The sequence below is a fragment of the Cupressus sempervirens genome, chromosome 2, assembly GCF_028749045.1.
Source record: "Cupressus sempervirens isolate cs-2001-9-10 chromosome 2, ASM2874904v1, whole genome shotgun sequence".
Taxonomy (NCBI): domain Eukaryota; kingdom Viridiplantae; phylum Streptophyta; class Pinopsida; order Cupressales; family Cupressaceae; genus Cupressus; species Cupressus sempervirens.
In genome coordinates this window covers 166,120,234-166,147,996 of record NC_143119.1, presented here as the reverse complement: position 1 = coordinate 166,147,996, position 27,763 = coordinate 166,120,234, and the positions used below count along the sequence as shown (strand labels likewise).

The 27,763-nt window shown below is 32.0% G+C and overlaps 2 protein-coding genes across 2 annotated transcripts; both read left to right on the top strand.

Annotated features, from left to right (window-relative positions):
- The first annotated feature begins 328 nt into the window (after positions 1 to 328).
- LOC149571573 (LEAF RUST 10 DISEASE-RESISTANCE LOCUS RECEPTOR-LIKE PROTEIN KINASE-like 1.2) lies at positions 329 to 2,650 on the top strand. Its single transcript, XM_089809469.1, has 3 exons — positions 329 to 1,053; positions 1,205 to 1,231; positions 1,395 to 2,650. The coding sequence occupies exons 1-3, from the start codon at positions 336 to 338 to the stop codon at positions 2,528 to 2,530; spliced, it is 1,881 nt and encodes a 626-aa protein (XP_089665595.1). The 5' UTR covers positions 329 to 335; the 3' UTR covers positions 2,531 to 2,650.
- A 21,920-nt stretch (positions 2,651 to 24,570) lies between these two features.
- Positions 24,571 to 26,829, top strand: LOC149571572 (LEAF RUST 10 DISEASE-RESISTANCE LOCUS RECEPTOR-LIKE PROTEIN KINASE-like 1.2). Its single transcript, XM_089809460.1, has 3 exons — positions 24,571 to 25,328; positions 25,478 to 25,516; positions 25,641 to 26,829. Exons 1-3 carry the CDS (start codon positions 24,578 to 24,580, stop codon positions 26,678 to 26,680), a joined length of 1,830 nt encoding a protein of 609 aa, XP_089665586.1. The 5' UTR covers positions 24,571 to 24,577; the 3' UTR covers positions 26,681 to 26,829.
- The last annotated feature ends 934 nt before the right edge of the window (positions 26,830 to 27,763 follow it).

The window sequence follows — 27,763 nt, the reverse complement described above, 5'->3', positions numbered from 1 at the left end:
CTTTCGCGGAACCCAGATGTTACTGCTATAATTCTAATCAAAAGTTTCAAGGAAACCGCGTGGAATGTAGTAAATCACGCTCACACGCGATTCAATCGTTGAATTTGACTGTAACACATTAGAGGGCCAGACAAATTAGTGTATTGACTCCGACTTCTAATGTCGGTAACCAAAGTTAAGTCAATTTGACGTATTGACTACGTTATTTTTGTATGGTTCTCCACACACTTCGTCATTTTCATTTTCTTTGCTTCTCCGACCATGCTCTTCTCTTATTAAACTGGAATTCATGTTCCCCTGTATTAACTCATTTTCTTTCACTATTGCAAGTGAAAATGGAAGGACGGCCCCTTCATCTACACTCCTGCCGCTTTCTTTCTGTTGTCTTCACAATATTTATGTTATTTGTCTCTGCTTCATTCTCAGCTTCTCCAGAATTCTTCAAATGTGGGTATCAAACCTTCGGATATCCCTTCGGAGCAAAGAAGAGCGGCTGCGGTGACCCTGCTTTTCAGCTTGAGTGCGATCGTAAAGTGAATATGCCTCTAATTAACATCAGTGGTTACCAATACTACACAGTGAGACATTTTCGTCCCTACCCAAAACAGGATCCTGCGTATCCCATTATAAGAATAGTTGATAGAAATATGTGGGGAGATGCTTGCAACCCGTCGGCCAGTAACCGCACAATGGAATTGTGGTCCAGCCCTCAGTTTCGCATTTGTGACGAGTACATCAATATAAGTCTGTGGGGAGATTGTAGAGAAGATATCAGAGAATACATGTCCAGTGCCCCTGATCAAGTGTATGCTTTAGAATGCAATAGTAGTTGGTACTATTCAACCTCTACTTTGGATAAGTACTGTAAATCATCAGTGCAGCTACCTGTTCGAAAATTCGACAGAAGTAATCGACGGATATTTGGAAGTGTATATGATGGATTCAAAGTAAAATGGAGTCTCAGCGCGGGTTGTGAGCATTGCGAGTCAAAGGAAGCGCTTTGCATTTACGACACAGCTAGTAATTCGACTAAATTGAGTTGCAAATCACCTAGTAAGAGTCGTAACTCATTTTTTACTTGTTTGACACATGAAGATAAAGCATTAAATTTTTATGTCTAGAGAAATGAATTGTTAGCTATATTTCCTAATCATGCTCGGAATAATAACTATCTGTGCCATTGTTTATAATTGACACGAAGCAGATGGCTCTAACACTGCTATTGTTCTAGGTATGGATTCCTTCCTCTTCAATGTACACAATTCGTACGTCTAAAAATGTGGCCGAAATGGTCCAGTTTGTTCATCTAGTACAAAGTTTCAATCATTTTTGTAGGGCTTCTCTAAAATGCTATCAATTACTTTAAAATATCTAAATAGATTATTCTAATACAGGTAGCTCCCTTGGAGGAGCCGCACTGATGGCGGCAATAGCAGTGCTTTGTATTTGGTATGTTAAGAAAAGAAGGCGGCGTCATTCCCGCGAGGTCGGTGGTATGTACAGTAATTATCAGAAAAATGACATGGAAGCAAATTGCCATATGATAGAGAATTTGGCCATATTTTCCTATCAAGAATTGCAACAAGCGACAAATTTCTTCGATGAGGAGAACTTACTTGGAGGTGGAGGGTTTGGCGTGGTGTACCATGGTGAACTTCACGACGGACGTTCTGTAGCAGTGAAGAAGCTTTACCAGGATAGCTCCAGATCAGTTGAGAAATTTATGAACGAGGTACAATTGTTGTCATCCCTTTTTTATCCAAACCTTGTTCGTCTCTATGGCTGTACGAGTCCGCAGAGTCCAATGCTACTGCTTGTTTACGAGTTCGTGCCAAATGGGACCTTGTCGGATCACCTCCATGGTAGCAGAAGAACTCTCACAGGATTGCCTTGGGTGACTCGTTTGAACATTGCTATAGAATCCGCTCAAGCCTTGGCGTATCTCCACAGCATGAATCCGCCCATATTTCACAGAGATGTTAAATCCACTAACATTCTTCTGGACGAACATTTCAGAGCAAAAGTTGCAGATTTCGGGCTTTCCAGATTGGTGCCTCTGAATGTGTCACATATCACGACTGCTCCTCAAGGCACACCCGGTTATGTAGACCCAGAATACTATCAATGCTTTCAGCTCACTGAGAAATCCGATGTTTACAGCTTAGGAGTTGTTCTTGTGGAGATCATCTCTGCCAAAGTGGCAGTTGATACTATGAGAAGTAGAGATGAAATAATCCTCGCTAACATGGCGACCGACAAGATAAAAAGAGGAGTTTTGAATGAATTGGTCGATCCAGATTTGAAAATTGAAAGAAATGAGGAGGTGAAGGTCAGCGTTGCTGCAGTTGCGGAGTTGGCGTTTGAGTGCCTTGCCATTGAAAGGGATTTTAGACCAACCATGAAACAAGTTGCTGCCCGTCTCGCAGAAATCAAGGAGGTGCTGCAGGAAAGCACAGAATCTTCAAAATCCACACCAACATCTTTGTTATTTTCACCACAGGAAAACTGGCCCAGCATAGGTTCAGATTAAGTGCATCTCTGATATCTTTTTGTAATTTTGTAATGTTAGTTTTATTCTTTAAATTAGTATGGTTACGTATCGATGTTGTAATTATTTCTCATAAATAAACTACTTAAATTAATTATTTTATTTTATATTGTCATTGATGTATATTCAAAAATTATTTAGTAGTTGTAAATAACTACTTTTTCAAATCTAAATTTCTATAATTAAAATTTGTAGGTTTCATTTATATTATTTTAAAATATAATTTTAGGATGTATGTTTAAATAAATGAATAAGTAATGATGTAATGATCTTTTAAAGAAATTCCTGATGAGCTTATGAAACTTTCTAATGAATGGTTAATAAGGCACAACACTTTATGAAGGTTTTGTAAATGGGGCTATAGGAGAGTGGGTTTTCTTATGGAGGAAACTTTGTACTTAAGCACATTCGAGTTGGAGCAATAGTAGGATGGGTGACCTCCTAGTAAGTCTTGGTTCTTCACCACTGTGAGCATCACCCAGATGCAGTGAGTGCAAAGTGTTATATTTATTTTCATGAGAGATGGGGTTGTGTACACTTTGAACTACTAGTCATGGAACATGGGCCAATGAGTTTGACTCAGAAACTACACAATTGAATCTTGGTAGTAATATCACAATTTGACTTGTTGTATGTTTCATTTATATTATTTTAAAATATAATTTTACGATGTATGTAAATAAATGAATAAGTAATGATGTAATAATTTTTAAAAGAAATAATGCAACAATTTGACTTGATGTAGAAAAATCTCTTACTTATTAATCGATGAGCTTAAGGAGCTTTCTAATGAATGGTTAATAAGGCACCACACTTTATGAAGGTTTTGTAAATGGCGCTATAGGAGAGTGGGTTTAACATGGAGGAAACTTTGTAGTTAAGCACATTCAAGTTGGACCAATACTAGTATGGGTGACCTCCTAGTAAGTCTCGGTTCTTCACCACTGTGAGCATCACCCAGATGCAGTGAGTGTGAAGTGTTATATTTATTTTCATGAGAGATGGGGTTGTTTACACTTCAAACTACTAGTCATGGAACATGCGCTAATGAGTTTGACTCAAAAACTACATAGTTGAATCTTCATAGTAATATCACAATTTGACTTGTTGTGGAAAGTGTCTCCTACTTACTCTTGTTTTGTCTTGAAAGGTATTTAATGCAAGTGGGTGAATGTTACAAAATTTGAGTTTCAACCTTGCAATTACATAAAGTTACTATATATAATAAGTGATAATTATATTAAGTTTAGATTTGAGCACAAATTGGTCCAAATATTTTCATAAACTATTGATTGGTTAAAAATAATTGTTGATAGGTTTTGTAGGATCGTGTTTGTATATGAAATATTAAAGTTCTATCATCCTATAAACTAAGTGCTTAAGTTGTGCTCATTTCAAGACCATTTTATGCATTCTTTAGTGAGTTACTTATAGTAAGACCTCATATTAAACTTAATTGCATATTTAATTCAAATATAGATCCTCTTCCTTCAATATTTTTTAAACTTGAGATTGGCTCTAACTTCTATTCATGACTCTCATTTCTCATATAACTCATTTTCTACCACAAATCCATGCATTTGTTTTTGGATTTTAGGATTGATCAGGACCTCATGGATAGTTGTGGTTTTAACCACCACTAGTTATGACTTTCTATGATATCTTGGAAAATTTTGAGATGATTTACTTAGATTATATTTTTTATTAAGGATAAATAAGGTTTTTACAAAAGACTTGAAACCCCAAAAATTTTACACAAAGAATTAGATATAAAAGTCCCAAAATGAAATAGTGTCCTGACAAACAGACACACTGACAACCACAACTAGCAACTTGGAAAAAAACCAACACAAAAACCTACATGAACTAAAACACTAGCAGGCTAGCTAGAGAAAAAGCAAAAGAAAGATACAAAACACAGGTTGAAAAGCCAAAGTAATACTTCAAATTTCTTTCAACTCCTACTAAATGTTTTTTATCTTCTCTCTAACCCCTTTGATACATTTTTTGTTGATTTGGATCCTTTTCTTCTACTTCTTCTTGGTGTTAGACCAAGTACATTTTCCATGACCAACATCCTCCTCTTCCTTCTCAGCTTCCTCTAGATCAAGCATCAACTTCACCTCCTTTTCCTAGTCCAAATTACCCAACACCGTATTCATGCACTTTATGGTGGCTTGAAGAAGGCCTTGGCATTTGGACAATGAATCTTTGGTCACATTTCCCATTTTATAATTTTTTCTCTTTATTTCTTCCATCATCTTTAGGTTACCCTTCTTCTCTATCTTCTTCTCCTTCTACCCTTTCGTGTTCTCTTTACTTTGCATCTCCTCAATTTTCTCTTCTAGAGATCTACATTTTAAATTGAACATATTAAGAAAATGGAGACTACATTTATCCAATCTAAGTGAGTAGGAGAGACCACTTTTGTAGTTTGCAAAACACCATGAGGAGGGTCGATAGCTAGATCATTGATATTTTCCTCCCTAAGCTTGACATTGATCTCATCCACATCAACCACTACCACCATTGGAATCGTAACCTTTCTCTTTTCTTTCTCCTCCTAGAAACCCTTGTCCATTTTTTCATTCATTTTCTTACTATGAGTCATGCCCTCAATCTAGTTACTTTCACCATCTAGTGGACAAATAAATTTTAATCACACTCAATTGACTCATCATAGTCAAAAAGCCTAATGGCTTCTTTGAGCTCATCTTCTTCCATATTCTCCTAAGTAACCTATATATCTTTTTGTCTGATTACTGTCAGAGAGCACATTTCATTATGAAACCAACATTGAGATGGAGGGGAAGCTGGGACATTGCAACCCCTAAACAATCTTTTCAAAGGTTCACAATTTTCAAATTCATCCAAATTTTCAATGTCCATCTCCTAGGTAACTGCAAGAAGTTGGGTCTCACTTTTGGGCAAAAAGTGGTAGTGTTTTTCCTATTTTTGAAATTTCTTGTCAATTGATGTCAAAATTTGACACATTTAGAGATTGAATATTAAAAAAACTTCAAAAATAAAGATTGTAGTGCTCGGGATCTACTTTTTTAATATGTAATTTATTTGTGTACCCTATGATTTTCTTTTTTTTGGTATGGATCTTTAAAAAACACTTTTTCAAAATGCATGTTTTAGGACCATACCACACTCATCTACAAACACCATAATTTAGCACAAATAACTGAATTTTCATAAATCCTTTAAAGGAAGTTACCTAACACACCAAAGATTGATGAGAATATTTTTCCTTAATATTTAATTTAATAATTTTATTATTTTTTATTTTTAATTGGCTATAAAGGTAAATTTCAAAACCTCTCGTGTATGGACACCATAATTTGATCAAAATTTCATTTTTTTGAAAAAATATTTATTTTAACTTCAAAGAATTTTATGTAGATTGATGACATATAAATTATTATTTTTTTAACCATAAAATTAAAAAGTTGTTAAATTTTTAATGAACCTTGTTATTATACATTTAGGCACCACCTTTAATTAAAAACTAATGCAAAAATAGTAAATAAAATTGTAACACTATAAAATTTATATTTATGAAATTAGGACAACTTAAGAACTCTAATGGGTTTTTATTTCATAAAAAGATTTGATCACAAAGACCCTCTAAAAATTATTGCAAGGCCTAAATTTGTCAGTTCAATGCCTTTGCCAAATCTTGAGAAGTTAAGGCATAGGCTTGGTCTCACCAAGCCTATCCTAAACCGAAGTCTGGGGCGGGAGAAAAAAAATCCCGCCCCATGTTGTAAGAAATAGGCACCTATTTTGAAAAAGTATTTTCAACATTTAAAATGCATTTTAAATCCCAAAAAATTAAAATTTTGAAAAAAAAATTAAATGGGTACCCAATTTTTGAAAAACGAGTACCCATTTTTATTTTTAAAAAAGGGTGTGCATTTTTTAAAGAATCAATTTTTTTTATTTTTTAAAAAGGACACCCATTTTTTAAATAATTTATTTTTTTATTTTTTCAAAAATAGGCACCAATTTTTTGAAAATAAAAAATGTGCACCTAATTTTTTTTTTAAATGAGTGCCCATTTTGTGAAATTTGGAATAGGAACCTAAGCCTAATACAAGTGCCCGCTTTTTAAAAATGGGTGCCAATTTCTAGAAGAGCATGATCTCAATCCGCAGACTTCCACAAAATTGAGATTCATCTTTGTGCACTTACACTCCTCTTTCTCCTAACCCTCCATCACATCTTTGTCTTCCTCATATTGACTTTCTTCTTCATATTCTGAGACAAGCTCTGCATAATTGACCTTAGCCTTCTTCCTTTTTAAAGAACGAGGGGATTCCACACCAAATTCCTATAAAATCATTTTTACCTTTGCCCAAATTTTCTCGCAAACTAGCCATTAAAGCACAATGTTCCAAAGTCTATGTTGAGATAGGGTTGAGAACATTTTTTTCACATAACTGATAATCATCCTCATTAGATCCTTATGCAAGATTACATTTTTTGGATTTGGACATTAAATAATTGATACTATGAGACAATGAACAAAGTAGATGGAAGGGGAAACAATCCTTTTTTATATCTAAAGTGATCAAGAAGCACAAAGTGATAGGTATGAGCCTTGTCATATCTCTCATCAACCTAAGCATACTTCATTAGCATAGTAAGAACATGCCTCCAAAGAAATTTAGTGGAAAACACAACATAAATATCACCCTCCCTTTTAACCAATCTACCATCTGAATCTTTGGGAAATTTCCTAATCGCCAACTCAAAATACTTTAGCTTATACAAGAAAAATAGCTTACCTTTATCACTGAGACTCATAATTTCCACCACTATCACTACATCAAGCTATAACTTCCTCCCACCCATGTTAACTTTTTCATTATTCAAGCCTTTCAAGAACATATTTGTAACTTATGGTTTCTCCATGTAGGGAATGAGGCCCCCTTCATCCAATTTTTCCGCAAATTCCTTCTCCTTCCTCAATTTTCAAGAGGAAAAAAAAAAACTAAAAATCCCCATATTACATGTGAAAGTTTTATTACTACACTATTACATCTCAAACACTTCCTAAAATAATTGCATTTTGTTTCCCAAAGTGCTTTCATTTTGAAAAAAAAAAGAGTAAAAAAATCAAAACTAATATAAAATAATTAATATTTATTTTCTTCTCAACTTTCAAAAAGAAAGTCCTCTTGGAGGGACATTACAAAGTAAGTGCATTAAGCGATCATTCCAAGACCCCCGAATTTGATCAACTAAAAGATGACTACATTCAAGAAGAATGTAATTTTATATCTACAAGAATCAAGATGGAATCCACTAAAGAAGACATTTAGATTCTCATCACTAATTTGAAAAGGAAAAAGGGCAAGGACTCAAATATTAAACAATCATTCATGAAATAGAAAGACTATGCTAAATTACAATGTTATAGATGCGACAACTATGGTTGCACTACAATAAGATGTCCTAATAGACTCAAACATCAAGCTTCCTTCCTTAATGTCAATAATTTGAACTTGAATTCGGAGAAATTTTTATTCTAAAAGAACATAAAATATCTCAAAATTTGTAAAATATTGGATGAAGAGGGGGTTTATATTTTATACCATCTTATGAATCATGATCTAAAATATGTATGTGTTTCTTCTTATAAGAATTTTTGACACTTGTGAAACCTGGTCAACATGGTGAGGGTAATAGTGCACAACCTTCATGTAAATAATCTATAAACCTTTCACCATTCATTAAACCTTTGCATGCATTATTGACTCAAATTATGTTTGGGACGCTTCTAGTACCCCATTTGATCTTTATCAATTGCAAATGTCTTTTCTAATAATGTATTCTTTAGTTCATGATGAAGTGTAGATGCCTCTTTCAATCACCACTCTGATATTGTCGACTACATTATCAGCAAAAAGGAGCTTGCAAACATCTTCATCTACACCAAATAGAGCTAGTAAATCCTTATGTTGCTATATTTTGTTATGGGCTAATCATGCATTGATTTTTTTTCTTGGCTGCATTTCATACTCATGGACTAATCATGCATTGATTTTTTTTTGTGCACTAATAGCTACAGCTACAGCTGATATAAGAACAATGACCAATACTAGTGATAATTTACCACTGTTTCCTACATCAACCCATGTTACTAGTACTGGTTTGTTGGTGGGGGCGGGGGGGTGGGTGGGTGGGTGGGGGTGGTGGTCATTATTTTTGAGAGAAAAATATGATTCCATTAAAAGTACCCAAGCTTCCAAGTGCTTTAAAATTTTTATTATTTATAGTCTAATTATAGTTCTTGTCTTTTCCAGAGACACATGACACAAGATGTTGCCGGTGTTTATGACTTTGACCCAAGGTTATGAATGACTTCTGATTATTGCCTTCTACAGTAAGTGTTGATATCAGTTGCTCTAATACTTTGGAATCATTTCCACTATTAGGGTTTTCCTAATGAAAGGAATATATATTTTTCTCCACAACTTACAAGTGTTCTTCAATCAACACTTTGATAATTAGTGCAACTTCATATATGATCCCTTACAACTCAAAAGTACACCTTTTTAAAATGGAAGAAGTCAGGTAAATCCCGTGAACAGGTTTGAACCGCATTTGATTTATGAACATAAATAAGCTTAATAAGATGACACTGTTTTACTTGTTGTCATATCATGATTAATATGCACCTTTATTTCATAATTATTCTCATAATTGCCATTCCAAGACATGATGAATCCCTTTTTAACTGCCACATTTGCAAGTCAGTCAACAATTGTTTTCACTTCTCTAAATAAATGGGATATAAACGCTTTATCAAACTTAAATATTAAACTTTTATCTTCCTTGATAACATTTTTAATGAACCATTAAGTAACCATGGAATTAGATAAATGGTTTAATAAGTTTTATGAATCTCCTTCTATCCACATTCTGTTAGCCTTGATATCACTAGCCATTTTTAACTCGTGAAGAAGACCCATAGCTTCAACTAGGTGGTTGGTTTGAATACCAAGAGGGATCATCGTCACTTTTAATATATTTCCCTGATCATCCCTAACAATAGAACCACAACTAATTGGGCCTAGGTTTCCTTTAGAGGCTTTGTCAAAGATCATTTTAATCAAGCCCATTGGAGGACAATCCATCATGCATTTTCTCTTTTACTTTTGACCACTACATCTAGATCCTTCTTTCTACTTTCAAATGTCCACCAAAATCAAAGTCCACTTTTTCCTTGTACATAGTATTGAAATTTCTAATATTCTCTGCTTGATATGAAGAGAAATTAAAGAGTAGGGTTGATCTATATCCCTATAGAACTTGTTGTTCCTTTCCTTCCAAAGATTCCAAATAACATGTGTGAAAACCATTATCGAAAGACTTTTTTTCAATATTTTCTTTAAGATATTTTCAAATTTGCTAGAGATCCTTGATGTTCTTAGGCATTGTCCATCTTAGATTCCAAATTTTAAATTTTATCCATCCATGTATATCAAGTAAATTAACAAGAAATAATAATATGATTAGATAGACACTTTGATGGAAAGTGAGGTGAGTTATATCTCTAATGTTACTAAAACCAAAATGTGGGTGACCAAAATGATGCTTGAAATGGAATCTAAATTGAATGCATGGGAAGATGGCAAAGTCAATTTGGATGAATTCATCATCCAAACTACAAAGGTTCATACCTATGGCACTACTAAATGCTTAGAAGAAATGTCCCATATAGTTGTAGATGTTGACTTCCTATTCGTTGCAAGGTCTAACTTGCAATTGAGAAACATGACCATTAAACAAGGTCTAGGTGAAACATCAAGAACTCCTAAGAGAAATAGAGTTTCTTAAACAAGTTTTGGATAGTAACATCAAGTGCATTAATATCATAATTATGGAAAATGAAGACAAGCATGGCAAAGGAACACAAGAGGTATTAGCATCCTTTCAGGACAAGATGAAAATAATGAAGGAGGTCCAAGAAATGATAGTCAAGGAATTTACCACCATTGCCCATGCAGATTCCATGATTATTAAATTCAGAGACCACTTAGATGTGCACAAGAAAAAGATGGATCTGTTGGATAAAATTGATTAATTATGTGTTATCTTTGATGTTACACAAATTTCATATTATTATCAATCAATATATGTCGAGCTCACTCAGGCAGTAAAGATAGTTTTGTATGTCTACCGAGCACTCCTATGATTGCCTAGTTTAGAAGGAAATGTCTACCAATTTCACTCGGGCGTCAAAGGAAAGTATGCAAAAAGTGAGTGTTAACCAAGCCCACTCAATTAATGAAGGAAAGTTGGATGGAACCAGTCCTAACTGAGCTCACTCAGTTACCAAAGGATTTTCGTCAAGTTTCTAGTGCTAATCGAGCTTCTGCTGGTTAACAAATGAAATCATTTTTGAGTTAGTTTCTACAGAGTTGGGTCAACTAACAAACAATTTTCTTATTTTGGCATAGTAAGCTTAATTGATTTATCTATTGATTCTAGCCAAATGAGGTGATGAATATTAATTATTCTAAGTTGTATTTGAGCCACTTGACAAAGTGGAAGGTATAAGTATAAGGTCAAGTTTGTGATTTCAATGTATGGTGTGGATGTAATGCAAAAAGATGTTATTGAAGGCGTCTGTGCAAGAAGTTTGGTCTCATTTTTGGCCAAAAAGTCAAAGTGTTTTTCCTTTTTTTGAAATTTTTTGTCAATTAATGTCAAAATTTGAGGCATTTAGAGATTGAATATAAAAAAATTCAAAAATAAAAATGTTACTGTTCGGAATCTAGTTTTTGAATATGTAATTTATTTGTGTACCGATATGATAGATTATTTTTTTGGTATGGATCTTTAAAAACCACTTTTTCAAAATGCCTATTTCAATTTCAAACCATGCTCGTGTATAGACACCAAAATTTGACACAAATAAATGAATTTTCACAAATCCTTTTAAAGAGAGTTACCTAATACACCTAAGATTGATGACAATATTTTTCCTTAATTTTTTATTGAATATTTTTTTTATTAATTATTAATTGGCTATAAAGGTAAATTTTAAAACCTCTCATGTATGGATACCATAATTTGATCAAAATCTCACTTTTTTCAAATAAAAAAATTTAACCTCAAAAGAATTGTATGTAGATTGATGACATGTAAATTAATTTAAGAAAAATTATAAAATAAAAAAAGTTATTAAAGTTTTAGTGAATGTCAATTTTTAACATTTAAGAGATAGTTTTGATTAATAAATAATGGAAAAATAGCAAATAAACTAATAACACTATAAAATTTACATTTTTGGAATCAAAACAGTAAGACCTCTAATGTGTTTTTGTTTCATCGAAAAATTCAATGGGGGCGACTATTAAAAAATTACGACAATACCTGAAATTGTCGATTAAATGCCTTAGAAAAAAATGGATCATTAAGGCATGGCTTGGTGGGACCAAGCCTATGCCATGCCTTTCCTCAAGGCAAAACCCATGAAAAATTTGCATGCCATACCAAATTCCCACTCATGTCTCAAGAATTGGGCACGTGATTTGTAATTCAAAAATTGGGTGCCTGATTACATTTTAACCATTGTAAGAATCAGGTACCCAATTCTTTTAAAATTGGGTACCAGATTTGTAAGCAGGTACTCGATTTTTAAAAATTGAGTAAAAAATTGGGTACCCTATTTTTAAGAAATTGGGAACATGATTCTTATGTACCCGTTGGGCCCCAAAAGCTGCCACATAGATTGACTTTAAATGATTGAAATGATTGAATAATAGTTTCGATCTGCAATAGCGAATTCTGTCATAGTTATTTTATTTTGTTGTCTTCTTCTACAATTTGCAAGCTATTGATTCAAATTCAAAATTGGTGCAAACATGGGATTAAAACAATGAAGAAAGAAGAAAGCAAAAGTTCTGACAGATGAGGAGATTGCAACAAATAAAGAGAATGAAGCATGACGTCAATGAGAGAGAAGACAAAGAATTAGAGACTTGAACAATATTTCAAAGGAGAAAGACATTGAGGATACCATGATGGATGAAGAGGTCAAAGAAGAGAACCCAATACAAAAAAATCTAGGTGCACATTGTAATCATGCATTCAATATAGGTGTGTCTCCAAACCCTTGAATTTTCTCTCGTAATAAAATTGGTGATTTTTAGAAGTAGGTTACGATTTAAATGATTTAGATTTTCTTCATGAGAATAAATTGTTAAACGATCATGCACAAAAAACTCCAATTCAAATGCATGCCCCGAAAGAAATACTAGGAAAAATTGAAAATGAGATTCAAATCCCAAATAACAGTGAAAATGAAATGTCAGTTGAAAATAAAAATTGCATGAATGTAGACATAGAAACACCAACTACTGAACAAACATGTCAGAATGATAGTAAAGTGTATGAACGTAATTTTCATATTCCTAATGATGTGCTGGATAATCTTAAGGGATTGGTTTCATGGAGACAAATTAGGACACATGCTAATAGATTGTATAGATTTTTTTTATAATAAGAAATTTGGGTTTCAATGCCAGGTGATGTTGCAACTAATTAAAATGTCTAAAATGCAAAATGTAATGAGAAGGTTGGGAATGTATGAAAAACCCAAGAATAGTAAGCTTAATTGATTTATCTATTGATTCGAGACGACTGAGGTGATGAATATTAATTATTCTAAGTTGTATTTGAGCCAATTTGACAAAGTGGAAGATATAAGTATAAGGTCAAGTTTTTTATTTCAATTTATGGTGTGGATGTAATGCAAAAAGATGTTATTGAAGATCTAATGATGAGAAGAGGAAGAAAATTTGAAGGATAAGTAGAATATCCTTGTAAAGTAGAAAAGCTATATTTGATCAAGAAGGATCAAGTACAAGCCAAAACAGAGATCTATAATTAGAAAATCAGTTGCATTCAATTTAGGTCATCTCATTGTTACTCTCTAACCATTGTAGCAATGATCTAAATCTCTTAATAGAGTTGGCTTAACAGCTATTTGTGAATCCTCTAACAAGGTGGCAGTTCTATTAAATTGTCTAAAGACCTCTAACAAGGCCACTCCTAATAGGGTGATTAAATCCTTTAATAGGGTCACACCTAATAGTGTGTTTTGTAACTTTTAATAGGTTTGACTCCTAATAGGGCTCACTTCAGAAGAGTGAAAACAGTAACTAATTGTAATTGGTGGTTTTTCCCAAAGTGGGTTTCCACATTCAAGCTATTTTTTTTTATGTGTTTGCAACTAAGTTAAATTAATGGTAATCATAGATAAAATATAAAGTTTATATGTCAAGCATTTACCTAGTTATAGCATTTTGTATGTGCTTATTAAGCTTCAACAATATTCAGTTTTTAGTTTGCATTTTGTACTAACATCTAAGGGATTTGGGATTTATTTTAGTAGTAACTAATTTACCCCTCCCCTCTTAGTTACTCCCCTTATATTTCGAAAAAGATCATGTCCACAAGTTCAAGTGCATGTGGAAATTGAGGTTGGAGTATATTGGAGTACCACTGTAAAAGGAACTAGCTAAAGTTATAGCCATATAGAAGAAGTTGAAGGATGTAGGCGGCAAACTTCCAGAAAACCTAGAGCAACAAGCTGACCCTACCTCCATAGCTAGAAGTTAAATAGATAGGGATTAGGGGCTAATAGTTATAGCATGTTATCATTTTTATTTATTTATTTTAAAGACTTTGATTAAGTAGTGTTAGTTTATAACTCCTTGGAGGAGTTAGTTTTTAAAATTGAATCTAATGGCCTTGCATGGCTATATAAGTTTTTTTTCATGATTTTGAGAGGGTCGATTCTCTAGATACTAAAAAACTTTCATTTGATTATCTAATTTTGGATTTGTGATACTTTTATACTCAATACAATGATATATAGGATATTATGGTTTTATATATGGATCTTGGTTGTTAAATCTTATGATTTATTACAGCATATCGCTCATTTTTGTATGGGAGTGAATGTTATGTGATGAATATCCATCTTTTCCATTGTGTATTGATCTTGCATATAAAATAACATAGTAACCTTCATTTATTCTTTTATATCTTCAATTTCTCTATGATAATAATCAATCATCTGGCTAATCATTATTGCGAGCTTTGAATTAATCTTCAACTTACACATTATTTTCATTGTTATGAACCAAGTGTTATGTAGGTTATAGTTTCGAGTCAAAATTAATTTCAAAAATTATTCTTTTAGAATAATATTAAATAGTAGAATTTTTTTAGTGAGGAAGTTGTGCTTATTCAATATAGAGAGTTCTCTATTAAAGGAGTTCATTTTTTAGTGTTTATGTTTTTCCTAAGCTTGGGAATAGAGTTAAGGATCAGTTAAGATATTTAAGGGAAACAATGTTCACTAACAAGGACCATTTCTTCTTTTGAAGACAATGAGACTATTAAATCTACAACTACTAGCTTAATAGGATCTTTACATGATTGGGCTAGAGAGCCAACAACCAAGGGAGACACTACAGACTCTAGCTTTTCCTGAGAGGATCCCAAGAAAGACTCACCAACAACCATCAATGGAAGTAGTAGTTGGGTAGCCTCTTAAAATCCACCCTACTACTGGGCTTCAACCAAAGAGTTGATAACCTATTTTTTCTCTATAGACACCTTCTCTATCTAAACATGTTTAGAAATAAGGATGGAAGGAGGGGGCCCTAATGTGGGCTTAAAAACCATCAAAGGAGACTCTTTCTTCTTCTTGTTTGGGAAATTTTTAGCCTAGTATCATGTTTTATTACAAACAAAATAGGAAAAAGGGAGACATTCAAACTCTATTTCCTGCTTAAATATGCCTTGTCTTGAGTTAATTGAAATCATCAAAGAGAGATTTTCTAATCTACCTATGTTGACACAAACCCTAGCATAAAAGACTCTAGATTTGGCACTTGCAATTGGGTCAACACAGAGGAGTTCCCCAAAACATCTTGCCAGTCCTTTAAAAACTCTCAAGTTCCAAAACTCTAGAGGAAGATCTAGGAATTTAACCCACACCAAAACATAGGAGAAGAAGGATTCATCATAAATCCATTAGGAAAACCATTTTTTAAAGGAGAAATCCATCTTTCCAAACATTTACGTACCTCCACACAATACATAGTCATAGTCTTCTTTATTGGAAAACTCAGACAATAGGAAACCCCTAGGAAGGGTTGCTATCTCCAAATGGCCTTTAAGATGTCATTTCCTTTTTTTTAAAGTTTTGAATAAGTTAAATATTCAGTAATGAACCTAGAAAATTACCTATCAAAGTCAATGTTATTAAGGTAATTGAATGGTCTAGGATAGGATATGGGACAAAGATACAAGATGCTTCATCTTGGTGGCCCACCTAAATCAAGTCTTTGGTTAGAATGAGAGGAGACTTAACTTTAGGATCCCTAAATAGGTTGGACAATTATTTTGGCACTTCAACCTCCCCATTCTAAACAATAGGTACCTCACCATTTCCACTAATAGTAATCAGAGAACCCGAAGCCTCCTTATTTGAGAAAGAAAACCCAAGCTCAAGAACTTCCCCCAAATCCATCTCAGACAACTTGGAGAATGTAGGGGTAGACACCAAAGCATCTGAGGCATTTGGACCCCCACCTGAGTTCTCCATTCCATTGAATTTTAAAGCATCTATAACCTGTTGGATGTTAGGGAAACCAACATAAACCACTTGGCCACCATTCCCATCTAGTAAGGATGAATTCAAATTCAAAAAAATTCCCTCTTCGAAACTCACCATTTTTTGGTGCTTGATCAACCCAATAGGTCTTTACTTAGACTACATTTACTTGGTCTTGGGACTAAGTTAATTCACTTTAGTTTTGGGTTTTTTAGCCCAAATCTGGTATGGGGTACAATGGTAGAATTGTAAATTGGATAAGGTTCGAAATCATGGTCGACCTTGACAAAATTTGAGCCCAAAGATGTGTATAAAAGTACTCCACTTCACTTATTTTCATATCTAGTTCCTTAATTAGTAATGAAAATTAAGAAAATCAAGGTCAAGCAAGTTAATCTAAAAAATTTAACAAGTTATCAATCTTATATCAAAGATATGTATGAAAAAAAATATGTGGAAAATTCAATGTCATTTCCAAGATACTAGCCCATTTTTGAAAAAATAATTATATATGGTAAAAATTACAAATTTCAATGCAGTAGTACAAAAATTTCAAGAAAAAGGTAAGTAGTTGTATGTCTTATCACATTAGGCATAATCAAATAATATTATTATTTTAAAATATTATAGATATAAGTTGCAATGGACTTTTGTTCGAATGTGGCACATTTTTTTTAAAAAAATCAAGTAAATAAATAATTATGAATTACACATGTATATTCCCACCTTAACATAATCTAAACTTAATTAAACTAAAAATACTTTTTCTTGTAGCAGGTGAACACATAGAATGTGATCCATGTTTCAGATATCAGAAATGTTATACCATTTGAAAGTTATAGCTAAGTTTTCAATGAGTCTATCAATCATTATTTTAGAAGTAACTTGATTAGAAAATAAATAATAATTACTTATTCAACTCAAAATTTGAGAAAAAAAATATCCATGGAATATTGAGAATCTCCTTTGTAAAACTTTTTTTGTTTCATTAAATTTGAGTGAAAAAAAATGTCGTCAATTACATGGTTGAAGTTTTTTTTTTTATTGGTTACATGGTTGAAGTTTTCACATCTAAGGAAATATGAAATATAATTTTTTTGGTTTTTCCATCGAGGTTTGGCATCACAAATATAAAATTTGAGGCAAATCCTAAAGAAAAAATCCTTAGGTTTGTCAACGGTATGTGTTATCAGATGCATATCTGATATCTGATACATATAAGGTACCACATATGTAACATGTACATGATATGATTTCATAAATGAAAGATAAAGTAATAATGATAATAATATACTAAAACATAATAGTATACTATATTAATCATATGATATATTATACATAAAATTTCATATTATATTATATGATATGATATTATAGTAATATTAATCATTATAATGTTATACAAAATATTATATATTATTTAATATTATAACAATTTATATTATATAATATAATAAATATAAAGTCTCTTTTTTTACTCTCTCTATATATCCCTTTTTCTCTCCTTCCCTCCGTCTATCTACCCCCTTCTCTCTCTCGTTAATTTTTTCTATCTCTCACTCTCTATTAAAATTTCCATAATCATCATATTGAGTATCTGATATGTATCCTATAACTAATAGCTCTTGTAATGATGTTAATGGTAAAATTTTGGTGTCATTCCAAACTTTGTAAATTTTTCATACCCATCCATATCGAGTATTTGGTACACATACACATATATACATATATATACATACATGTATATATATAAACATACACACACACACACACACACATATATATAGATATACATATACATATATATACACATATATATACATATATATACACACATACATATATACATACATATTTAATGCATACATATATAAATGCATGCATGCATATGTGTGTGTGATGCCTAAAATTCTTAATATCAAATAGGGTAGTGGACCATTTTGTGATTCAAATACTCCATACATTCTTTTTGTATGCAATAATCATAGCTTTGGTTTGTGTGTGTATATGCGCACAGGTATCAAGTATATGATATCCATCAAATACTCAATACATATAATGATATTATAGTTTTAATAATAATTTTACTAGTATAATTATAATATTATAATAATATATAATATTATATATATTATATTAGTATTCTGATATACTATATTAATATTATATTATACTATAATAATGTAGTTCCTTTTACTTATTCAAACCCTTTACCCATTCCTTCTTATCATGCACCAACATCCTTATATCTTCCTTCATCTTCTTACAACTTTCCTAATGCATCTATGCCTACTATCACATCTTTTTCTATTATCGTTAGTACCTTGATTCAAACCATCACTGGGTTGCGACAACAAGTGACTCAATTCACTCAATCTAAGTACAAGATTCCTATATGTGAAATTGTCAATCTTGTTTCCTTATATATCCTTTGTGGCTTTATATGAAAACATGTTGAGGTACCTCATCTTGAGACTTGCAATGGTAAGGGAGATCCCATGATTCATGTTAAAAATTTCCAGACTATGTGAACTAATTTTTCTTATGACTATAGGCTTATGAGTAAGTTATTTCCATGTAATTTTAGCGATAGATCCTTGCACTATAAGAAAACTATTAAAGAGAATGCTACTAATATTTCTTTAACTAATTGATGCACTGTAAGCAAACTATTAAAGAGAATGTTACTGATTTTATTGGTAGATTTAAACATTTATATACTAAAATTTCTTATCTCATGACTAATCATGATATTCAATATATATTTATTTCTAATTTACAAAAATAAATTAGAGATAAGATCCTTCTTACTAAGTATACCTCATTTTCACATCTTTGTATAGTGCTTCACCATTACCAGTTACAAGTGAGTTAACTCAAGAGCTCTACTCCAATGGTTCCTATTTCTAGTGATAAAATTAATGTCATATATAGAACTGATGTCATTGATTTAATTTGGAATTTGGGACTACATTCTTCTTTGATCGCACAAAAAATGGCTCTATTTGATGGCCATGGGGAGCTTACAATAACAAAAGGCTCATGGACCCCGTAAGTTGTTTCCACATACTTTTAGGGATAGATTCTTGCAACGATATTGCTCTCTACCACCTTATCCTATTGATTCCTTTCACACTCTTGCAAATTATTTCATTCAAAATATTCAAAATAATATTGGTCCACATATTTCTTTAACTAATTTGATGCTTGTAACCAAACTGTTAAAGAGAAAATACTAATTTTATTGGTGGATTTAAACATTTATATGCTTAGATTTGTTATCCTGTGCCCAATCATGATATAATTTAATATATCTTTATTTCTAATTCACAAAAATAAATTAGAGATAAGATCCTTTTTACTAAGTATACCTCAGGTTTTCACATCTTTGTATAGTGCTTCACCATTACTAGTTTCAAGTGAGTTAAATCAAGAGCTCTACTGTGATGGATCTTATTTATAGTGATAAAATTGATGTCACTAATAATTCAAATAAGTTCTCTAAACCTAATAATTTCATCAAAATCAAGTCAACAAATACAATTGTTGATCAAGTGGCTACTAAATCTAAAGGTATGATGATGTTTTCCTTTGTATATTATCCTAATCGTAAGCACACTCAATTATCTAAACCTTTACTCAAGGTGATGATTGAATTGACTCATTCTTGAATCATTAAGCTTTCTCCTATTTATTCTATTGACACTAGAAAACCAACGCTTAAGTCATTTGATTCAAATGCCTTATTTCAATACCATCCTCAACCTAGTCATGATACTCAAAGGTGTTATGCTTTAAAGAATATTATTCTAGACCTTATCAATTCTAATCCTATGTATATTTATGCTGGAGTTAATAATGTGAATAAATTTGTTGCTCCTCCTAGTTTGAATTTGCAAATTTATACTAATCCTTTACCTTCACATTCAACAAATGTCATTAATTAACCCTCTTTTTCTAACTACAATATTGACTATGATGATAAAATAGAAGAAGTAGATCATGTGGTTAATCATGTTGAGTTAACTGACACAAACACCTCTTATTAGATTTAGTCATTCAAATATGTTTTAGGCACCTAACAGTCCTCTTTACATCACTAGTAGAGTTTCTCATATTCCTCCCCATGGTTGATATTTCCTCTATTTTGAATTTTATCACTGAAGGGCACATTTTTAATAAAGGGATTCTTTAAGATAGCTATGATGTAAAGTTCTTGTATTGACTCAAACTTGTAATGGTTTTCTTTATCATCCTCAAGGTTCTTCTTGTAGTTAAGTTTGGTATTACATGGCTCTCTTTCATGAAATTTGTAGCTTGTCCTATTCATAAGTGCATTAAATTTCCCCATAATGGATAAATTATTAATGTTAATCATTCCATTTATAAGCCACCACATCCTTGAGATTGTGCTAATATTGATTTCTATTGGTCATCTATTCCTGAAAACCCACCTACTTATCCTAGTTATCTTTATCATTACTATAAAAATATAAGGTAGCCAAGATTGTTGAGCTTAGAATTCCAAAGGGTCACTCCGGTTTGTGTATCTTTCCTATTATGTCTATCGCTTAAAATTTTAAACCTATTTTCCAATAAAGTACTATACCTGATCATGTCATTATTACATCTTTGGAACCTATGGTAATTAATCCTAATCCTTCTAGTTTATCTTGCAAAACTATTCATAACCAATGTTCTTATCAGTGTCATAAGAACCATCTAACTAAAGCTTTTTATCTTTCTTCTCAATCCACATCTTCATCTCAACCCTTACCTTCCTTTGATCAAACCATGTGTGAGTCTTTGGAGGAAGATAAAAAAAAGGTAACACTATGCAAATGGATAAACATGATGATTTTTGTTTGTATTTTCGATTCTATTAATCTTGATATGGAAGATACTCTTGATGATGAACATGTTAGTAGTAATGAAGATTTAATTGATATGGATAATGATTTTCCTAACATGCTTTCTACATAGCTTAAAATCACTTTTGGTGATGAGCATAGTGACTCCCATGAAAGTCATTACTTAGAACTAGTTGTGATTCCTACTTTGTTAGATGGCATTCCTCTTGTGAGTAGCTATTCTTCCCCTAGGATTAAAAATTGAGATGAGGGTGGGTGGGAGGTGGGAACATAAAATTCTTGACATGGACTTCATTTAGCATGGTAGTCTTTGTGTTCTTGTGCTGCATTCTCTCTTGTGTTTTTATTTTGATATAAGTTTTTTAATTTTTCTCGTTGAGAAATATAGACAATCTATGTTGCTTTGTTGAGAACAAGAGGATAAAGTCATCTAACTTGTTGTACATCTTCTTCTATTTATATCTCTTTTCTTCTATATTTTGTTACATGTTATTTTGCACCTATTTTATTGTTAATATTAGTGATCTTGTATATTTTTCTTGGTTTCTCATGATATAGTAGCATTGATTCTTATTGATCTCCATGTTAATGGCCCAAAAAGACTCTTTTTCATAACTCTTACATATCTTTTCATCTATTGTGTTGTAGTTCTACTTTCTTTAGGAAGTGATGATATTTAATACTTGATATAATATTACATATTATCATATGATCATACTGATCCTAAAAGTAGTAGATCCATTTATGTTCTCTCTTTTTTTCATGTGCTCATTTCCCTTCATATGTTTCTCTTCATTTATTTCCTTTCATATCTTTATCTCATATTTATATCTTAATTGGGTTGATTGTGTACACTTAGCACCTAGATCTACATTATTCATTCAATTACTTCAATTTTGCATACATGTTATCATACATAGGCCAAAGAGTGTATTTTCTTATATTTCGTTCTTCTTTACAATTCAAATTTCTTATCTGCTATTCTAATTTGATTTATAAAGAGGAATCATATTTGAGGATTATCTCTTTCCCTTTATGCAACATTTTGAATGTTTTAGCAACATAAAGTGGAGGTCTATAACTCATTAAAGCATCTCCCCTTTCCCCATAAATAATAGCTATCTTAAACCCAACTTTAAATTTAAATTTTAAGTTAAGAGATCAAGTCTATGCCAAGAATCAAATTAAAGTAGTTATGTGTTATAAAATTGAACTAAATAGACAAAAATATAATTTAAGAGTTCAAATTAATCGTTAAAAACATAAACATGTGGTTTTAAATTATTTTCATAAAACATATCAATATTTTATATAAAATACACATGAATAAAAAGAGTTGTGATGATAAGTTCAATTAAAATATGTCCAAAAACATTTTTTCTTAAATATCCCTTTTTTGATGTAATTTTAGTTTCATTTTAAATTTAGTTTTCATTCGACTATATATATATATATATTACATCAAGTATTGAACATTTTAATGGAATGTTCCTATTAGAGAAGTGATTTTAATAGAAACACTGACTTGGGATAAATCCTATAAAAAAGCCTCAAGTAATTCAACTTCCAACATGTTGTTTCAGTTTGCAAAATATCAATTGTAATCTTATAATATATGGCATCTTCTTCATTGGCAAGCTTTTAAGTTTTCCCAATATTAGAAAGTGTGTATGATCTGAAAATCAAATTGGACCTTCCATATAATGTTTGTGTACATAAAACTCATATATGTAAAGAAGCTCCAACCCAATCCACAACATCTAAATTCACTATGCATTTATCATACAATTATGTATGAATAGAAGTCCCCAAAAAAACCTTTTGCAAGCCAATGGATTAATGCAACTAGAAAATCCTATTCACAAAACATGAACACACAAATAACAAATACAACATGCACCCATAATCAAATGTCATACATTAAACATAAATTTGAGTGACACAAGATTGTATAACCCTGAAAATACTGCTACATAAAAGCCTTATGATTTGATACAATCATTGTGGAATAAATATCACACTTAACAAGCAACCATGCAAAGCATCTATTTTGTTACTCTTTTAAAAGCTTTTATGAGTCTATGATGGAATTAATGCTCCTTGAATATTTATGTGAATTTAAATGATGTTTGGTAGATGTTTAAAAAGAATAAAACTTTGTCATCCAATATATACTAATGCTTTGTGCTTCAAATTAACACATTATGACTAGTTGAAAGTAGCTAACTTTGACCCAACTTGAAATTTAAATTTAAAAATTAAGAATCAAACTAGATTAATTTTGTGTTATGAAATTGAAATAAATAGATAAAAAAGATAATGTAAAAATTAGAATTGATTATTAAAAATATGTACATATGGTATTAAATTACGTTCATTAAACATGTTCCAATATTTTATATAAAATACACATGAACAAATAATTGCATATGAACAAGTGCTATATAGTGGCTTAGTACTCGTCTTTAGTTTTTATGTAAATCTAATTTTAATTTAATAAATTCACTATAATATGTTTAAAAAATTATTGATAAATATAATTATTGATATATTATAAATAAATTATAATATAAAAATAATGATATTTTCATAATAATAATATAAACAAATATTTCTTAAACAATTATATAATGTAAATAATATTTTTTTAGTATTTTTGAATGACAAAAAAAATATTATAAGAAAATACAATATTAAAATATTAAAATCTATTTACATTCAAAAAATTATTAAACAAAAATGAATTGCATTAGCTTATTAGAAAACCAGTCTAAAAAAGTATTAATTTTAAAATCTAAGGTAAATGAGTTCACTTGTAGAAAAATATTTTCTAAAAATTATAAATTATAAATTTCTATAATATGCAACATAATAGTTTTATAAAGAAATTTAAAGAATGATTAATTAGAAGTAAAAACTAAAAAAATTAATCACTTTTAAATATAAAATTCAAAAAGTATGAGAATAGTACTTAGCCTACGTGCAAATACTAATAATAATTCAATAAAAATCCGTTCAAAAACATTTTATTTAAATTACCCTTTCGCGATGTAAATTTAGTTTCATTTTAAATTGGGTATTCGTTTCACACGGGAAAAAAAAAATACATCGAGCATCGAGCATGTCATCGTTATTTTCGTGTTAGTGAGGTGAATTTCATAGAAATATCTGCAACCTTTTACTCTTCGTCAAACCACAGAACTTTCAAACTTAAAAGAAACACGGAATTCAAACGTTTTGTGGTCCTGCGCAACTTTCATGCTTCAAAGGAAGCGTGTAGGATCCGGTGAATGCACGGCTGAAATTTCTTGATTGAATCGTTCAACTGCGTAGTATTCGCCCCTACTCTTACGAAAGCCGCCCAGTCAAATTGGCGTGTTGACTCCGGTTTTTTAATTGATCGTTTCCGTTGCCGATCTTTTCCTTGGCCTTCTCTGATCGCTTATCTTTCTCTTCTATTTAACTGCTAATCGTGTTCCCCATTTTAGTTGTTTTGTTCTGACTATGAAGAAAGTGGAAGGATTACCTCCTCATGTGTACCATTCTCAGCACTTCAATATACTCCCTATGAACCTCCCTCGCTTCCTCTTTGTTATCTTCACAATAATCACGCCATGCCTCATTCCTCCATCTGGAGCTTCTACTCCAGAAGCCTTCGAATGTGGGGGTCACTTTTTTCAATATCCATTTGGAAGAAAGAACAGCGGCTGTGGTGACCCTGCTCTTCAACTTGATTGTGATCATAACGTTAAAATGCCTTCAATTAATATCAATGGCTACCAGTACTACGTAATGAAACCTTCGGATCATTGGAAAGAGGATCCCATCGATTACATAGAAATAGTTGATATAAATATGTGGGGAAGTTCGTGCAACCCGTCCACCAGTAACCATACAATGGAATTGTGGTCTAATCCTCAATTTCGCATCTATGATGATTACATGAATTTAAGTCTATGGGGAGACTGCGGAGAAGAAAAAACAGAGTACTTGCCCAAAGAAATATACCCTTTAGAATGTAATAAGAGTTGGTACTTTACAGACTTGGATTTGGGTACGTATTGCAAATCATTGGTGCATCTACCTGTCAAAAAAATCGACAGAACTAATCGACCGCTACCTCAAAGTATACAGAGTGGATTTAAAATAAAATGGAGTTTCAGCAAAGGTTGTGATAATTGTAAGTCAATGAAAGCGCTTTGCATTTATGACACCACTAATCCGATGCGGTTGAGCTGCGAATCGGGGAGCCCTGGTAAAAGCCACAACCCCTCCTTTACTTAATCGACAGAGAAATAAAAAGTGTCAAACTTGTATGTCTAAAGATATTTATTAAAACAATATTTCCCAGCCACACCACTAACAAAGTTATATGTTCCATTATTTGTAATTGAGACCGTGCAGGTGGGTCTAACACTGCTAATAAGACTGCTATTGCTCTAGGTAAGCATCCCTTCCTCTTTAATTTTTCAACAAAGCAAAATATTTTTGAGGAATAGTTCAGTTCGTCCTTCCAAAGGGCTAAAGAAATTTCATCTATGACATGATTTGAATCATTCTAATACAGGTGGCTCCATCGGAGGCGTGGCGCTGATGGCAGCAGTGGCGTTGTTTTGGTTTTTGTATGCGACCAAAAGAAAACGGTCTCAGGCTGGAGGAAGCGAGATGGAAGCAGATCACCGAAAGTATGTGATAGACAATTTGTTCATATTTCCATATCCAGAACTTCAGCAGGCGACAGATTTCTTCGACGAGAAGAACAAACTTGGAGTTGGAGGCTTTGGCGCGGTGTATGTGGGTAAACTTGCGGACGGACGAGCTGTAGCAGTGAGAAGGATTCATCGCAGAAGCTCCAGAAGTGATGAACATGAGATTATGAACAAGGTACAAATGTTGGCATCTCTGTCTCATCCAAATCTTGTTCGTCTATATGGCTGTACGAATCCGCCGAGTCCAATACTAGTGCTTGTTTACGAATTTGTGACAAATAGGACTTTGTCTGATCACCTTCATGGTAGCAGAACAAGTCTCACAGGCTTGCCATGGGCGACTCGGTTAAACATTGCCATAGAAACTGCCGAGGCCTTGGCGTATCTCCACAACATGAATCCGCCCATATTTCATGGAGATATTAAATCCAGTAACATTCTTCTGGATGAACAATTTAGAGCAAAAGTTGCCGATTTTGGGCTTTCTAGATTGGTGCCCGTGAATTTCTTACACGCCGCACTTGCTCCGCATGGAACTCCCGGATATGTTGACCCAGAGTACCATGAATGCTTCCAGCTCAACGAGAAATCTGATGTGTACAGCTTTGGAGTTGTTTTGGTGGAGATTATCTCTGCCAAAGTAGCGGTGGATAATAAGCGAATTCGAAATGAAATCAGCCTTGCTAATATGGCCAGAGACAAGATCAGAAGGGGTGTTTTGGATGAAATGGTCGATCCAGATTTGAAGATTGAAAGAAATGAGGAGGTGAAGGTCACGGTGACTGCAGTTGCCGAATTGGGCATTGAATGCCTTGCAATAGAAACAGAATTGAGACCAATGATGAAAGAAATTGTTGCTCGTCTGAAAGAAATCAGGGACATGCTGCCAAGTCCTTAAGCATCACGCCCGACATCTCCTGCAAAACTGGCGCTGTAGGGCTTCTTATGCAACTTGATATCTCTGACCTCATTTTGTTAATTCAATTATTTAGGCCAACACGCAAACCAGACACACAACTCTTCTAATGTCTGCATTTTTCCTCTTTATTTTGGAATCATTTTGGTTTTTGCTATTTTTAAATGTAAATACTTGTCAAAAATGACCTATTATGTTCCAAACATGTTATATATCTGACCTAATTTTGTTAATTCAATTATTTAGGCCAACACACAAACCAGACACAATAACTCTTCTAATTTCTGCATTTTTCCTCTTGTTTTTGGAATCATTTTGGTTTTTGCTATTTTTAAATGTAAATACTTGTCAAAAATGACCTATTATGTTCCAAACATGTTATATTTATTATTAGTTCCTCGCTGATCCCTTAGACTCAATTTTCGTTTTATTGTTTTATTAGACCAATTAGCTTCATGAATTTTTTAAAACTTTTTGTCTTTTTTATAGTTTCATTATTTAAGCATATTTTAGATATTCAAATAATATTATTTATCCAAGTTTTTATTGGCTGTTATTAAAAAGTAAGAAAAATCATATGGGGACAACTACCCAAGGAAAAAGATTGGTTGACAATTACAAATAAGATTTATTTTTTTAAAACTTATTTAAAACATCAAATGTCATTTGGCATTCAAACAAATTTAAAAGTCAAATTAAAATACATGATCTCATTTGACATTCAAGTTTGTAACGAATAGAAATAGAAAATAAATTTACAAATGAGATCCTAAAATATTAAAATGAAAAATTAAATTAAAATAGAAAATATCACAATAGCTTGGAACTTGACATTCACCCCTCGCTATTATAGGAATTTTTTATGATGATTTAGTAATTTTATTGTCTCTCATTTTATATCTTAAGATAAATATTTATTTATTCATTTTAAATTTATGAGTAATTTAATAATTAAACCATTTTATGACTATAATATAAGTATTATATATTAATATTTGCAAAAATCTAATTTGCAAGTTTCTAAATTTATGTATTTTATAAAATAAAATAAAACACTAAAAAATT

What these genes read in the sequence shown, in the direction of transcription:
- LOC149571573 (XM_089809469.1), top strand. Translation starts at nt 336, where the DNA reads ATGGAAGGACGGCCCCTTCATCTACACTCCTGCCGCTTTCTTTCTGTT. An exon ending in ATTGAGTTGCAAATCACCTA is followed by an intron (nt 1,054 to 1,204) that starts GTAAGAGTCGTA and finishes GACACGAAGCAG; the next exon opens with ATGGCTCTAACACTGCTATT. An exon ending in TAACACTGCTATTGTTCTAG is followed by an intron (nt 1,232 to 1,394) that starts GTATGGATTCCT and finishes ATTCTAATACAG; the next exon opens with GTAGCTCCCTTGGAGGAGCC.
- LOC149571572 (XM_089809460.1), top strand. Translation starts at nt 24,578, where the DNA reads ATGAAGAAAGTGGAAGGATTACCTCCTCATGTGTACCATTCTCAGCAC. An exon ending in CTGCGAATCGGGGAGCCCTG is followed by an intron (nt 25,329 to 25,477) that starts GTAAAAGCCACA and finishes GAGACCGTGCAG; the next exon opens with GTGGGTCTAACACTGCTAAT. An exon ending in TAAGACTGCTATTGCTCTAG is followed by an intron (nt 25,517 to 25,640) that starts GTAAGCATCCCT and finishes ATTCTAATACAG; the next exon opens with GTGGCTCCATCGGAGGCGTG.